Source organism: Phocoena sinus, chromosome 8 (genome assembly GCF_008692025.1).
Source record: "Phocoena sinus isolate mPhoSin1 chromosome 8, mPhoSin1.pri, whole genome shotgun sequence".
NCBI classification, from domain to species: Eukaryota; Metazoa; Chordata; class Mammalia; order Artiodactyla; family Phocoenidae; genus Phocoena; species Phocoena sinus.
The window spans coordinates 105,802,095-105,815,871 of NC_045770.1; the positions used below are offsets into that span (position 1 = coordinate 105,802,095).

At 49.7% G+C, this 13,777-nt stretch overlaps 1 protein-coding gene across 7 annotated transcripts in view; it reads right to left on the minus strand.

Moving 5' to 3' along the window:
• Window positions 1-1,257: 1,257 nt before the first annotated feature.
• CPT1A (carnitine palmitoyltransferase 1A) overlaps window positions 1,258-13,777 on the minus strand; it is a 64,149-nt gene continuing 51,629 nt past the window's right edge. For 4 of the 7 annotated variants that reach the window (XM_032638904.1, XM_032638899.1, XM_032638900.1 and 1 more), the window contains 5 exons: window positions 8,577-8,711; window positions 6,904-7,056; window positions 5,824-5,937; window positions 5,486-5,578; window positions 1,258-3,447 (listed from right to left, as the gene is read on the minus strand). In XM_032638904.1, coding sequence (XP_032494795.1) covers window positions 3,361-3,447; window positions 5,486-5,578; window positions 5,824-5,937; window positions 6,904-7,056; window positions 8,577-8,711 — 582 coding nt within the window. In that variant the 3' untranslated portion in view covers window positions 1,258-3,360. The remainder of the gene's footprint in view (window positions 3,448-5,485; window positions 5,579-5,823; window positions 5,938-6,903; window positions 7,057-8,576; window positions 8,712-13,777) is intronic. The other 3 variants (XM_032638901.1, XM_032638905.1, XM_032638902.1) reach the window with 3 other exon arrangements.

Here is a 13,777-nt window from a genome sequence, read left to right on the forward strand (position 1 = left end):
TTGTGGCAAGCGGGGGCCACTCTTCATCGCAGTGCGCACGCCTCTCACTGTCGCGGCCTCTCTTGTTGCAGAGCATAAGCTCCAGACGCGCAGGCTCAGTAGTTGTGGCTCACGGGCCTAGTTGCTCCGCGGCATGTGGGATCTTCCCAGACCTGGGCTTGAACCCGTGTCCCCTGCATTGGCAGGCAGATTCTCAACCACTGCACCACCAGGGAAGCCCTGGATCTCCTTACTCTTAATTTTATGGCTGGAAAAGCCACATCTTTTTGAACTCAGCTGAGTTTGGGGGCAGGCCTGAGAATGCAACTCAGGCTTCCCAAACTCTAGGCAATATAAACTGAAGAACCCAAGTGAAAACCGTGAAGAGCTTGAATAGCCTGAGAAGCACATCAACCCCCAGGCCGCACCGCTCACTCCTTCACACATCAGACGTTGCTAGTGAGCAGTCCCCATGGGTCAGGCGTGCATGGCCATCTGTGTGTCACCATGCCGGGCAGGATCAAAGGCCTGGAACCTTTGAGCACCTGCAGTTCCGAGATGCTCCTCTGGCCCTGCTGGACTGGCCAAGGCCGGCCCTGTCTTGTCATTCAGGTCTCAGCTCAAACCAATTTTTTTTTTTTCCGGCCATGCGGCTTGCTGGATCTTAGTTCCCTGACCAGGGATGGAACCCGGGCCCCCTGCAGAGGAAGCGAGGAGTCCTAACCACTGGACCACCAGGGAATTCCCCCAAACCCATTTCTAAATCAGCCTCCTCCCCAAGCCAGCTACTCTTCCCCCACCCCACACACACGCGCATACAAGTGCCAGGGAACCCTTAAGATCCTTTGAGAGGTTTCCTTGGTTCTCAACCTCCTCCCAATGAAATTTGATCTCCACGACAGCCAGAACCTTTTGGGGTCCCCGCTGTATTCCCAGTGGCTAGAACAGAGCTAAGCATACAGTAGGTGTTCAATAAGAACTGTGGAGAAAACAGAATTCATGGATTTAACAGGTATTTATTGAGCACCTATTATGTGTCAGGCACTGTTCTAAGCCCCGGGGCAAGGGTGAGGATGCACAAATGAACACAGCAAAACCCACAGCCCTTCTTAGCAGCCACTCTTCTCTGTCAGGTGTGTGAATCGAGCGATGTCCACTCTGCCCAACCCGAGGCCTTTTCTGCATATCTTGGTCGGTCACCTTTGTCCCAAGTGCCTGAGCCTGGTACTTGACCTATAGCCTCCGTATCAGTATAACAAAAGAGACAGAAAGCAATACTGTGGTAGACTGGGATTAATGTTTTTATTAATGATAACATTCATACTGCATTTCTAAGATTTATCCAAAAAAGCATATTGTATTTACATGCAATGGCCAATTCAAGATAACAAATTCAGACCACAGCTCCGTTAAGACTATGGCTTATTCCAAATTCAATTAAATACATCATACTCCTACCTCCTGCTTTCAACACGAACAGTAAAAACCCACTCTTCCTCCTTTCAGGGAATATAAAATTGCATTGATAACTGCACGGATTAGCAGTGATTACATTTGAAACACTTAAAACCTGAGAGACAAGCCCAAATAAGTCTGAGTGCTAACACGTCTGTGCTCGAATTCACCTGTGAATCATAATACAGACTGGTCAGTGGTCAACAGTGTATGATTTCAGTGGCCCTGGCTTCGACTGGAAGCTACGCCTCGCTGAGGCAGAGGGGCTGTACCCTCACGCCTCCTTGACTACGTAACACAGATGAACAGGGCCTTTTGTTGCTGTGGTGGTTAGATATCCCTTTTTGCTTTTTTTTGTCTGTTCTCATTTCTGCTTGCTTTTAAAAGAAAAAGTCTTTGGCCCATTTAGGTGGGGTTTTTACATCACAACACGTACAGGAATAAAATATGCACGTGCTCTGCAGCGAGCGCCTTCCTCTGGCTCCAAGGGTTCGGCCTCGTCACCGAATCAGTGGAGTTCAGAACTCTGAGAGGCGAGCCCCACCAGAACATAGTGGTCAGAAAAATAAATACATGATTTTAACAGATGGACAGCTAAGCTTGTCACTACAGCCCAGAGGCAGTGGGTATTATTTCATTCCATGATCCATTCTTTTTACATTAAATACTGAAGACGATTCAGCGCCTCATCGCTTTTTGGTCACTCGATCAAGGCACTCCCATCCGAAGGGTAGGCTGTGTTAAACCCAGCACCTGTCACCTGCGACATTCTAGGAGGTCACCGATAACCCATCTCCCTCCATCTCCCTGGAAACGGGAGTGGGTCTCCTCTCTCACCAGCTGGGATGCCCAACCCTGACTGCCCTGAGGTTTGCTTTTCTCAAGTTTTGTTCCTTCCTCAGTGGCAAATGTCGCCAGTTTGGGTAAGCAGGAACCCTGAGGCACCTAGGATGTTTGATTTTTCAGTGAGTACTCCAGACACATAATCTTCGACCACCACATCCCTCGCTCCCCATTTCTGAGGCACGCCCACGTCTTCTTTTGCAGCTTAAGGAGGAAGCATAAGGAAGGCAGTCTGATGGGGGAATGCAGCACAGCTGCCCTCGTAAGGGAACTGGTCCTTCTGGGATACAGGGACACCACAGTAAAATGCCTACATAGGGTTATCCACCCAGTAAGTTGAGAAGGAGTAAGACACCCACAATTCCACCTAAAGACTTTACAAAATAAATCTCTCGTGCAGTCTCCCTTACATTTAGGGCCTTCCGTTTTTAAGGCACTGGGTTTTGAAGACTTGCAAGGTCAGGAAAACTAAAGATAAGACATACTACATGCTTCAAACATGGAGAGGCAAATGCAGACGACCAAACTAGACAGTGACAGAGTTACCACAGGGACAGAATGGGTTCCAAAAGCACAACTTTTCTTGGTTAGTGCATTGCATGCGCGTTGGCCACTAACTGCTAACATCTGCAGCTTAAACAATGCTTTTCTCTCGGAAGGAAACAAATGTTTACATCGCTCTGATAAAATTAAATGCCCGTAAGTACCAAGTGTCCAGTGGCCACCGAGGAAGCGTGCCGGGTCGGTCGTTTCCAACGCGTATGAAGCCACAGCCCCACTCATTCCGTAAATCGCTCAGCGACAGTTTCACCCCTTAAGAAACACAAGGCGATGGGAAGACCTTAGGGGGGTCTTTATCCAATGTCCCCCAGGTTAGGACTTGCTTGGAAGGAGTAGGGTTATACTTCATGGGGTGGAGCCTGCCATCTAGAAAAGCAAAAACACCAAACCCTCGAAGGAAAGGAAACGTCTGAGTCTTTTAGAGCAAATTTTCATCCTGAACTACAATCAGGATTCACAGCTATTTTTCATTTGGTTTTTCATCCGAAGAGCTCATTTTCCTTCCCGGCAGTGCTAAGGGATTTACTTTTTGGAATTGGAGCTGAGCCCGAACAAACTCACGATGTCAATCATTGCTTGTTTCAGGTTCTTCCCGAAGCGATGAGAATCCTTTCATTTAAAAACAAAAAACAGAAACAGGTTACAACGTGGAAATTCTCACATTTCAAGCCTTTTCACTTATAATCTGACTCGAAGAACTAACATTCCTTTTTGCCAATTCTCTAAGCTTTGACTTAGTCACTTAATCATTAAGTTATAGCGTCTGGAGAGATGTTAAGGGTTAACAAAGATAGCAAACATGTTTGTGTGAGTGTGTGTTTTTTTTTCTTTTCCATGATAGGTTATTACAAGACACTGCATATAGTTCCCTGTGCTATACAGTACGACTTGGTTGCTTACCTATTTTATATATAGTAGTGTATATTTGTTTTGTTTTGTTTTTGAAAACTAAGGTGCTTTATTTCTTTGTAAAAACAACTTATCAAGAGTAGTTTGGGGCTTCCCTGGTGGTGCAGTGGTTGAGAGTCCGCCTGCCGATGCAGGGGACACGGGTTCGTGCCCCGGTCTGGGAAGATCCCACATGCCGTGGAGCGGCTGGGCCCGTGAGCCATGGCCGCTGAGCCTGTGTGTCCGGAGCTTGTGCTCCGCAACGGGAGAGGCCACAACAGTGAGAGGCCCACGTACAGCAAAAAAAAAAAAAAAAAAGAGTAGTTTGAACAGTACTTGTCTTATTCTTGTCATATAACTTATTGTATGGAGCAAACATCGTTTCCATGCCTCAGCTAATTGTCACACACCTGTTGAAGTTTCCATTAGCTTCCAACACTTTATCTTTTGCAGTGAAACAACTCTGATAGTTTGTTTTCTTAATTTAATTTTTATTTTATAGTTGATTTACAATGTTGTGTTAGTTTCAGATGTACAGCAAGGTGAATCAGTTATACATATATCCATTCTTTTTCATATTCTTTTCCCATACATGTTATTACAGAATATTGAGTAGAGTTCCTTGTGCTATACAGTAGGTCCTTATTGACTATCTACTTTATATATAGTGATGTGTATCTGCTAATCCCGAACTCCTAATTTATCCCTCCCCACCCCCTTTTCCCTTTGGTAACCATAAGTTTGTTTTCTATGTCTGTGACTCTATTTCCATTTTGTAAATAAGTTCATTTTTATCATTTTTTAAGATTCTACATATAAGTGATTGCATGTGATATTCGTCTTTCTCTGTCTGACTTACTTCACTTAGTATGATAATCCCTAGGTCCAACCATGTTGCTGCAAATGGCATCACTTCATTCTTTTTTATGGCTGAGTAATATTCCACTGGGCACACGTGCGCACGCACGCGCACACGCACACACACTACATCTCCTTTATCCATTCATCTCCTGATGGACATTCAGGTTGCTTCCATGTCTTAGCTATTGTAAATAGTGCTGCTATGAACATTGGGGTGCATGTTATCATTCTGAATTAAGAGTTTTCTTTGGATCTATGCCCAGGAGTGGGATTGCAGGGTAATAGGGTAGCTCTATTTTTAGTTTCTTAAGGAACCTCCATACTGTTTTCCATAGTGCCTGCACCAATTTACGTTCTGTGTGGGTGTGGTTTCCCCTAATCTAAGGCTTCCCCTAATGTCAATGCGTTACATAAAACACAATAAGCAAGTGAATTCCAATCTTCTCTGTTAAAGGTGAACCTGGCATTGCCTGTCAGGCTATGTACAATGTGGAAAGGAGAGAATATAAATAAGGATTAAATGTGCCATGCTAGGAAGGTGGTCACGGGTTCACAGAGAACGCTGCAGACCCCTGCTTCAATGTGTATATGTATTTCTTAGCACGGGTACACGAACCTTAACCCACCCTCCAATGTTACAGAGAGTCTGGAGGCTGTAGAAGCACTCCAACATCACGATTTAAAACCACTGTGACCAGCAAAGATACACACTTTCGACCAAATAAGATCGATCCCTTTAAAACTCTTAAGAGACTTTCAAAATCCTTGTTTTGAAAATGTCCCAACCAAGCAAGAGTACGTAACTGAATTGAAATTTTCTGTCAAATCAAGGATGTGCTCAGAAGAAAACAGTGAAAAACCCCAACTTTAGAAAAGAGACCTTTTGTTTTGTACTTACTGTCTCAGGGCAGGAGAACTTGGAAGAAATGTGGAAACTGATGAGCTTCTCACCCACGAGAATGTACGACACCCCATAGCCGTCGTCAGCAACCTACGGAAAAGCAGGTTTAAATGGATCCGTGGGGGGACTTCCCGGCTGTTCAGGGGTTGAGACCCCGCGCTTCTACTGCAGGGGGCACGGGTTCCATCCCTGGCCGGGGAACTAAGATCCTGCATGCCGCGGGGCACGGCCAATCCATCAATAGCACCCTGGGCAATGAGGCCACGGGCAAAGGGGATTTCTGACACTTTCACTATGAGACTGCCATCAATGTCTGCAGACGCTTGGCCGCTTACCGGTCCAAAGCCGCCTCCGCTTGACACGTACTCTGGATTCTTTTCCAAATTGAACAGTTCCACCTGCTGCTGAGGGGTCTGGCTGGTGGACAATCTCCAAGGCTCAGATAGCACCTGTGGAGTAAAACAAGGAAACGTTCCAACAACACTTCCCAATTCCATCCTCTTCTATCCCCGAGGAGCCCGGGTGGAAGACAAGAAAGGGCTCGCTCGGTGTTCGCACTGTTTCAGACACCAGAGGCTTATGTCCCTGAAGGCCTCGCCGGCCCAGGGCAGGAGGTCTGTGGAGAGGGATGGAGTAGGTGAGGACACCCGGACTGGAGGGGCCAACACCAGCTGATGGGGTCCTAAGGCAGGGAAGGTGGCAGATACATGCAGTAAGATTCGGAACGGGGGCAGTGGTGTGCTGGAGCTGACTGGTACCAGCTCCCCTGAGATGGCTGCCAAATTTCCGGAATTTTCCAAGCTGCTTGTTAAACACAGCCATTATTTTACTATTATTATTTTTTTTGCGGTACGTGGGCCTCTCACTGTTGTGGCCCCTCCCGCTGCAGAGCACAGGCTGCAGAGCACAGGCTCAGCGGCCATGGTTCACGGGCCCAGCCGCTCCACGGCATGTGGGATCCTCCCGGACCGGGGCACGAACCCGCATCCCCTGCATCGGCAGACGGACTCTCAACCACTGTGCCACCAGGGAAGCCCAAACACAGCCATTATTAAAAAATTAAATTTTATTGGGACTTCCCTGGCAGTCCAGTGGTTAAGACTCCACACTTCCACTGCAGAGGGCATGGGTTCGATCCCTGGTTGGGGAACTAAGAGCTCGCATGCTGCGTGGCACGGCCGAAAAAAAAGAAAAAAAACACTCAGAGCTCATCATTTTAGTACAAATGATTATTTTAGTACAAACCGTGGCATTCCAGGGACTGAAGAAATGCGGCTCCAATTTTCCATGGTGAGGACAGTTGAGCCCCAAGACCCACCTGTGAGGCCAGTTCCGACTGGCAAAGCTGTACTACTGATCTACTAAGTTTTGGTTTAGCCAAGAAAGCTGAGTGGGCTGCCCCAGGAGTGACTCACCTCCTTCAGGAAAGGGGAGTCAACAGCGAGGTACTTGGACACCACGTAGAGGCAGAAGAGATGGCGGTCGATCCCGGAGCCGGTCATCGCCAGGTGGCACAGGTGCTGATGCTTCTTGGACGCAATCTTGAATAACTTGAGCCTCTGTTCAACCTAAAATAACAAACGACGAGGACTTTCACGTCGTGCATCACGGGCTAAGCTCCAGGATGAGGTTCACGGCCCTTCTCTCCAGCGGTCCGACAGGGTGCTGAGAAAGCAGGTCACTGGTGGCGGTGCGAGTGTGTGTGGGGGGGTGTCTCTGGGTGGTTGCCAAGGCGACCTGACCAGAAACCCCACTGGCCGACTGCCGCTTCCGCAGATACGCTGCGAACGGGGCGGCGTGGAGGCTGCAGGGGGACAAGTTGTTGGAGAGGCAGTTTCGGGGTCCTGTGTACAGCCCACTGGGCATCATTCCACCTTTTATACAAATGAGACCAGCAAGCAGGTAGGAAAGCTCCAGCCTCCAAGTCTCATCAGGTGGAAATGACGGTCTGTCCCTCTCCGCAGGCTGCGATGTTCCTGCGGGTCATAAATAACCCTCCAAAGTGGTCTGGAAGCTCTACTAAAACAGCGCTTCTGGGGCCTTCAGGTTGGACCCGAAAAGCCTGCTTCAGCTCGTCTGGGCCCTGTTCAGTCAATCACAGAACGAGGTGACACAGCACCCTTCCGTGGGATGTGGAGGCCCATCCAGGCTTTGGCCCACCTGCTCCAGAACCGGTCCTCAAGACTGATTCTGAAGGCAGCTAATGACAGATGAGAGCAATCCGTCACAAGACCTGCTGAGCTCTTCCCACAGCATCGAAAGCCTTTCCAGAACGGAGGTTCCTCCAGAGCAGAGCAAGAGCCCTGGGCCATGTCTCCTCGGGGGTCAGCAGGCACCTGCCCTCCGGGTCAGGCAGAACTGGCTGTGGATGGGCCTCAGCCCCTAACTAGGTGTGCGGCCCAGCAGTTTGCCGAATTCATCTAAGTCTCTGTTCTTTTATCTACAAAAATGAACGGATGACACTTCATGGGCCACCGCTAGGATTGTCAAAGGCAACGTACAGAAAACCTGGAGCCCCAAGCCTGCTCAAGGAGCTTCAGCATGGGCAGCGGGCTTCAGGAACCCCGAGCAGAAGGCTCCTGTGATAGTCACTGTTTTCCCACCCAGACACCGACTACTTGCACTGTCTTGCGGCATCTCCCCGCCACTCCTTTATTCACTGGCTGTGTACTGCTCTGATCTGAAGACTCTTGGGAAGTATAATCTGATTTATAGGAGTTACAGAAGGACAGAAGATTGATGCAAACATGAACCTTTGTGTCTGTCCTGATGGTTTCCTTTTTTCTTTTTTTTAATTTTTTTTTTGCCACTCCACGAGGCATGCAGGATCTTAGCTCCCCGACCATGGGTTGAACCCGCACCCCCTGCAATGGAAGCGCAGAGTCCTAACCACTGGACCACCAGGGAAGACCCCGACAGTCACCTTTTAATATTTTCTGTCCCTTTGAGAGGGGTGAGGGAAAGGAGATGCTGGATACAGACCTGCTGGAGAAAGTATACACGGGATTTAATCAGGGAAGGCTGCGTGTCAACCTCAGGGGCTGTTCTGTGAAATGCACTGTCCCGCTCCCGGCCGGGCAGCACCTACCGTCTGCGTGGGGTCCACCATGGCCAGCACAAAGTTGCACGACTCAGTGGTGCAGGAACGCACGGTCTCCGTCCTGCCCTCTCGGAAGAGCCGGGTCATGGAGGCCTCGTAGGTGAGGGAAAATTTGCCCATGTCCTGGGAAAGGAAAAATATTTTAACACAAGGCAGGGCATGTTGACAAACTAAAGCATGAGAGGGCGTCGCTTAAGGTCAGCCGGGAAAAGCACACTTCACCGTCAGCTGCAGTTTATAGTCATCGTCAGTTTTTACTCGGGCTTATGCAGCAGGCAGGTGGAAACGTCATTAGCTTTGCAAAGGAAGGGGGCGGTCCAGGTTTCTGTTTCCAAATGCAGCTGGTGCCATGACCCGACTTCCTGAGTTTCACACAGCTGCCCGGGAGCAGACGTGACTACGGAGGGATACAGGACAGGACCAGGAGATCGGCATGCAAGAGTAGGAAATTATTTAACTTCAGGAGAGGGGACCGGTCGGGAACGTCCTCCTCCAGGGAGCGGGAAGTGGGTGGGTGGCCGGCGCCTGCAGCGCACAGCCCCCTGCACCCCCCCCACACCCAGCAGACAGGAGGAGAGAAAGCAGGAGGGAACAGCTGTGTGGGAGCTGGCAGAGGCGGTGGGAGGCAGACGGGAGGTCTCTTTAGAATGCTCACGTTTTCTCGGTGAAATAAGTTCATCTACTCAGAGTGGGGATAGGGAGACGGCACTGGAGTCAGAAAGCGGGTGTGACACAGGCTCTAAGGGCACAGAGTGGTGGTCTGGGGCCATCAGAGTCAGGGCTCATGAATTAAGGAAGATGAGCCAGCGGTTTGGGGATTTTCTCCGGCTGTGCAGGACCAAAGCAGGCAGACGCCTGGACCGCGCTGGGGATGGGTCTGCTGTGCTTGGGGCCCCAGGGCCAAGGTCGGGGTGATGGTGACAGGCTGTGGAATCCAAGTCCAGAGAGAAAAAGACGGCGGCAAGATGGGCATTGGGAAGGGCAGGGTGGAGGCCCTGATGGGGTCCAGGAACACTGGTGTCAGGGAGCAGAGGGGAGACGGGATGACGGGAAGGGCTAGAGGTGCCTGGGGCTGGGACCCTGCAGGTGATGTGCGGATGGCACAGCAGGTGATGCATGAGAGCTGGGTCAGGTCCGTGGGAGCTCGGGGCAGCCCAGCACCCGTGCCACGGGAGGAAACCATCTGCAAACCACCTGCTTGAAGACAACCAAGTTCCTCCACGTGGACGGGAAAAGCGCTGAGCGGCAGTTTGTAGACCCAGATGATTCCTGACCAGACGACACCCCTCTGGGCATTTGGGTCCTGGTGGCCCCAGGGCGACAGGGGACACCCTGCAATAGGCCGATACTGTTAAGTCAATTCAGAAGCGGGCAAGGCTGAACCTCCGGTGTGTGGGCCAGACCCATGAGTAGCCTTGCAGGGCTCTTCCCCCCACCCCCAAGGCTGGTAGGGTTGACTTAACATTGGCTGTTCCCACCATCCTGCACATACAAGGATGAAACCAGCCGGCCATGGGGTCTGAGTGCCATCCCAGCCTCTGGTGGCCCCCAGCGCCCAGCACAAAGACCCACCGGCTCACAACACTCGTCCTTTAATACACCGGTTATTAGATTTCCCTTGGATGGGGTCCGAGAGGTTCTAACTCCTCATTCTGGCTTACGGTCAGCAGGGGGTCCCAGGTCATTTACCAAATATGCCTTTGGGAGAACTCCCTACAGGAGGGGAGCTTACTATGGGGGTGCTTTCCAAGGGGCTCATCATGAAACACTGGGGGGAGCACGGAGGGAAGGAGGGGACAAGGAAGAAGTATAAATGTAGTATTTTAGTCATTTAATACAGGTTAACCTGGGGTAGATGATGCAATGATTTATTTGAAGTCAGCTTTCCAACATCAAACTTCAACTGTATAAGTGGTCCGCGCAATCATGCATTATAGCCACAATTTTAAACTATGGCCATCTTGGGCTTCCCTGGTGGCGCAGCGGTTGAGAGTCCGCCTGCCGATGCAGGGGACGCGGGTTCGTGCCCCGGGCTGAGAAGATCCCACATGCCGCGGAGCGGCTGGGCCCGTGAGCCGTGGCCACTGAGCCTGCGCGTCCGGAGCCTGTGCTCCGCAACGGGAGAGGCCACAGCAGTGAGGGGCCCGCGTACCGCAAAAAAGAAAACACAAAAAACAAATAATCCTTAACTTTGAAAGAGTAAGTTGATTTAAGAGTCACTGTAATACATGCTTATGCAAAAAATTAAAACATAGAAAAACATAAGAAAACGAAGATCAATCTTCAGAGCGCTGCCTGCCAATATTTCCCCCTCTCAACTTTCCAGACCTTGCACAGAATAAAGTGAGAGTCAGGAAGCGTTTTCTGTAAAATGCAGGTGGTAAATATCATCGTCCTGGTGGGCCAGGTGGTCTCTGCTGCAACTTTTCGGCTCTGCCGCCGTAGCTCACAAACAACCGCGGACAATACGCCAAAAAGTGGGTATGACCACGTGCCGATAAACTTGATCTCTGCGCTCTGACGTTTCATTTGATTTTCACCTATCACAAAACAGTCTTAATTTTTTTCAACTATTAAAACTGTAAGACCAGGGACTTCCCTGGTGGCGCAGTGGTTAAGAATCCCGCCTGCCAATGCAGGGGACACGGGTTCGAGCCCTGGTCCGGGAAGATCCCACATGCTACGGAGCAACTAAGCCTGTGCGCCATAACTACTGAAGCCCACGCGCCTAGAGCCCACGAGCCACAACTACTGAGCCCGCGTGCCACAACTACTGAAGCCTGCACGCCTAGAGCCCGTGCTCCGCAACAAGAGAAGCCACTGCAATGAGAAGCCCACGCACCGCAACGAAGAGTAGCCCCCACTCGCCCCAACTAGAGAAAGCCCGCGCACAGCAACGAAGACCCAACGCAGCCAAAAAAACAACAAAGAAAGTAAGACCATTCTCCACTCAAGGGCCATGTGAACTAGCTGAAGGGCTCCTGTGGCCTGTGGGCCAGAGTTTGCAGATCACTTGTAAACAATGAATAACATCTTGTTTTATGACTAAGTTTTTTCCCAGAATACACCATAGAAATCACTTAATAGTTACATAATACTCCATGTACAAAAATGCCACAGTCTAACAAATTTCACTTTGAGAACCTTTTAGATTGCTTCAAATTTTTACAGAGGGGCAAGCTTAAACTCATCTTTGTCAACCTGTCCTTTCACTGAATACAATTCTCAGAGTAGAATTTGCTGGGTAAACAGGTGTGCCTTCCCAGTGATTCTTCAGGCTGTGTGCGCCCCACAGATGACCATTCCCAACTGCTGAGTTCAAACACCCCTTTCTCAGGCCACCCTTCCAAACACAGAATGTAAAAAAGCTCTTTGCAAACTGCACAGGCAAAAACTCAGTCTTATTTAAGCTGCACTTATTAGATTCCTGGTAAGATTAAACTCTTGCTGTACATTCACTGACTGTTTGTTGGTATTTTTCTTCTCTTGTGAACCACCAATTTCTGCTCTGACTCCATGTTTTTCTATTGGGCGGTTTATTTTCCCGAAATGGAACCATCTAGCCAGTTTTTCCAACTCCACTGATGACTCAAGTCATTCCTTCCCATCAATGTTAAATGAATCGCTACATGATTTCACAGAACTATTCTGGCACCAAAACGACACCGTATTAACCACTATAAGCTTCTGATTTCTATATTTTTGGCTTTGAAAGAACAAGTCACCACCTCAGCCTGCCCCGTGTCCACCTGACCACTTTTCCTTTTCAGAATACTACTGGTTATTCTCATATAAACGTTAGCCCTCCAGATGAACTTGAAGGTAAAGCCGTCAAGCTCCTTTCCTACAATCCTCTCCGGACCTCTTACTATGTTCACATTGCACGCGTGAACCGGGAACATCCATCTCCACGGTGACGAGTCTTTCTATCCAAAATCACAGCCTTCTCTCCCTTTCCGAGAGTCCATCCCTTCTCGACAGCTCTGGGCCTTCCTTCCCAAAGGGCCCGTCTGCTTTATAAACAGATGCCTGGGCAGTGCACTGGTTAGGACTCCACACTTTCACTGCCTAGGGCCCGGGTTCGATCCCTGGTCGGGGAACTCAGATCCCACAAGCCGCGTGGCACGGCACGCCCGCCTGCATGAAGGAACAAAGAAAGAAAGAAACACACACCTGGGGTCCCAGATTTTTGTTTCCAGTTTGCATCACATTTTCCTACTATGTTTCCTGCTTGGCTATTGTGGCTTACGAGGAAGATGCTCATCTTTGCATAATTCTGCACCGGCCCTCCTTCCCGAACACGCTTCTTAACCGTAAAAGCTTTTCCGCCCGCTCCATCTTCTGAGCAGATGAGCGAATATTCCTCCTGCCCCATGAGCCTGTCGGCTGCATTCGCTATACTTCATGGAAAGCTGTCTGGGAACAGCCTCCTGGGGCCTCCTCATCCTTCTTGTTTTAATGGGGTCGCCTCCACACTTTACCTTTGAGGAATACGCTGGTGGCTGATACAGGATGGGATTTACTGTGTTAAGGAAACAGCCCTCATACTAAGAGTTATCGAGACAGGATGCTACATTTTGAATGCCTTGTTAGCATCTGCCACAATGACTGGTTTCTTCTCTGATCTAGTAATATGATTTCATCTACTGTCGGATTTACTAATACCAAACCGTCCTCCTGCCGCTGGGATCAACTATTGCTGGTGATTATATCTTCCCTGCACTGGTAGATGCTATTCGCTCTTCTTTTACTCAGATTTTCTGCATCTGCACTTGTGAGCAAAATTGACCTGTGGCTTCCTTTATTCACGCAACCATCAGCTGAAAAGCTGTATCACAGCGGCTGAGGACATGGGTTCTAGAACTAGCTTGCTTGGATCCAAGCTCAGCTTTGCCACAAACGAGCTATAGATTGCAGGCAGGATACCCCACCTCTTTGAGTATAAAGTGGAGATGAAAAAGTACCCTCCTCGGGGTTGCTATGAGGGTTAACCGGCTGCTGCCAGCACTCAGCCCGGCACTGGGCAGGCTCTGTACAGGTCACTGTCATGACCGGAGTGAGGCTAGTCCTGGGAGGCCATCAGGCAGCTTCCTTCCTTCCTGAAGCCTCTGGAGCTGCCCACTCTTCAAAGCCGCGAAGCTGCTGCCAGCCGGTTCACACTACCTGTCTGTCATCCACACACACCGACC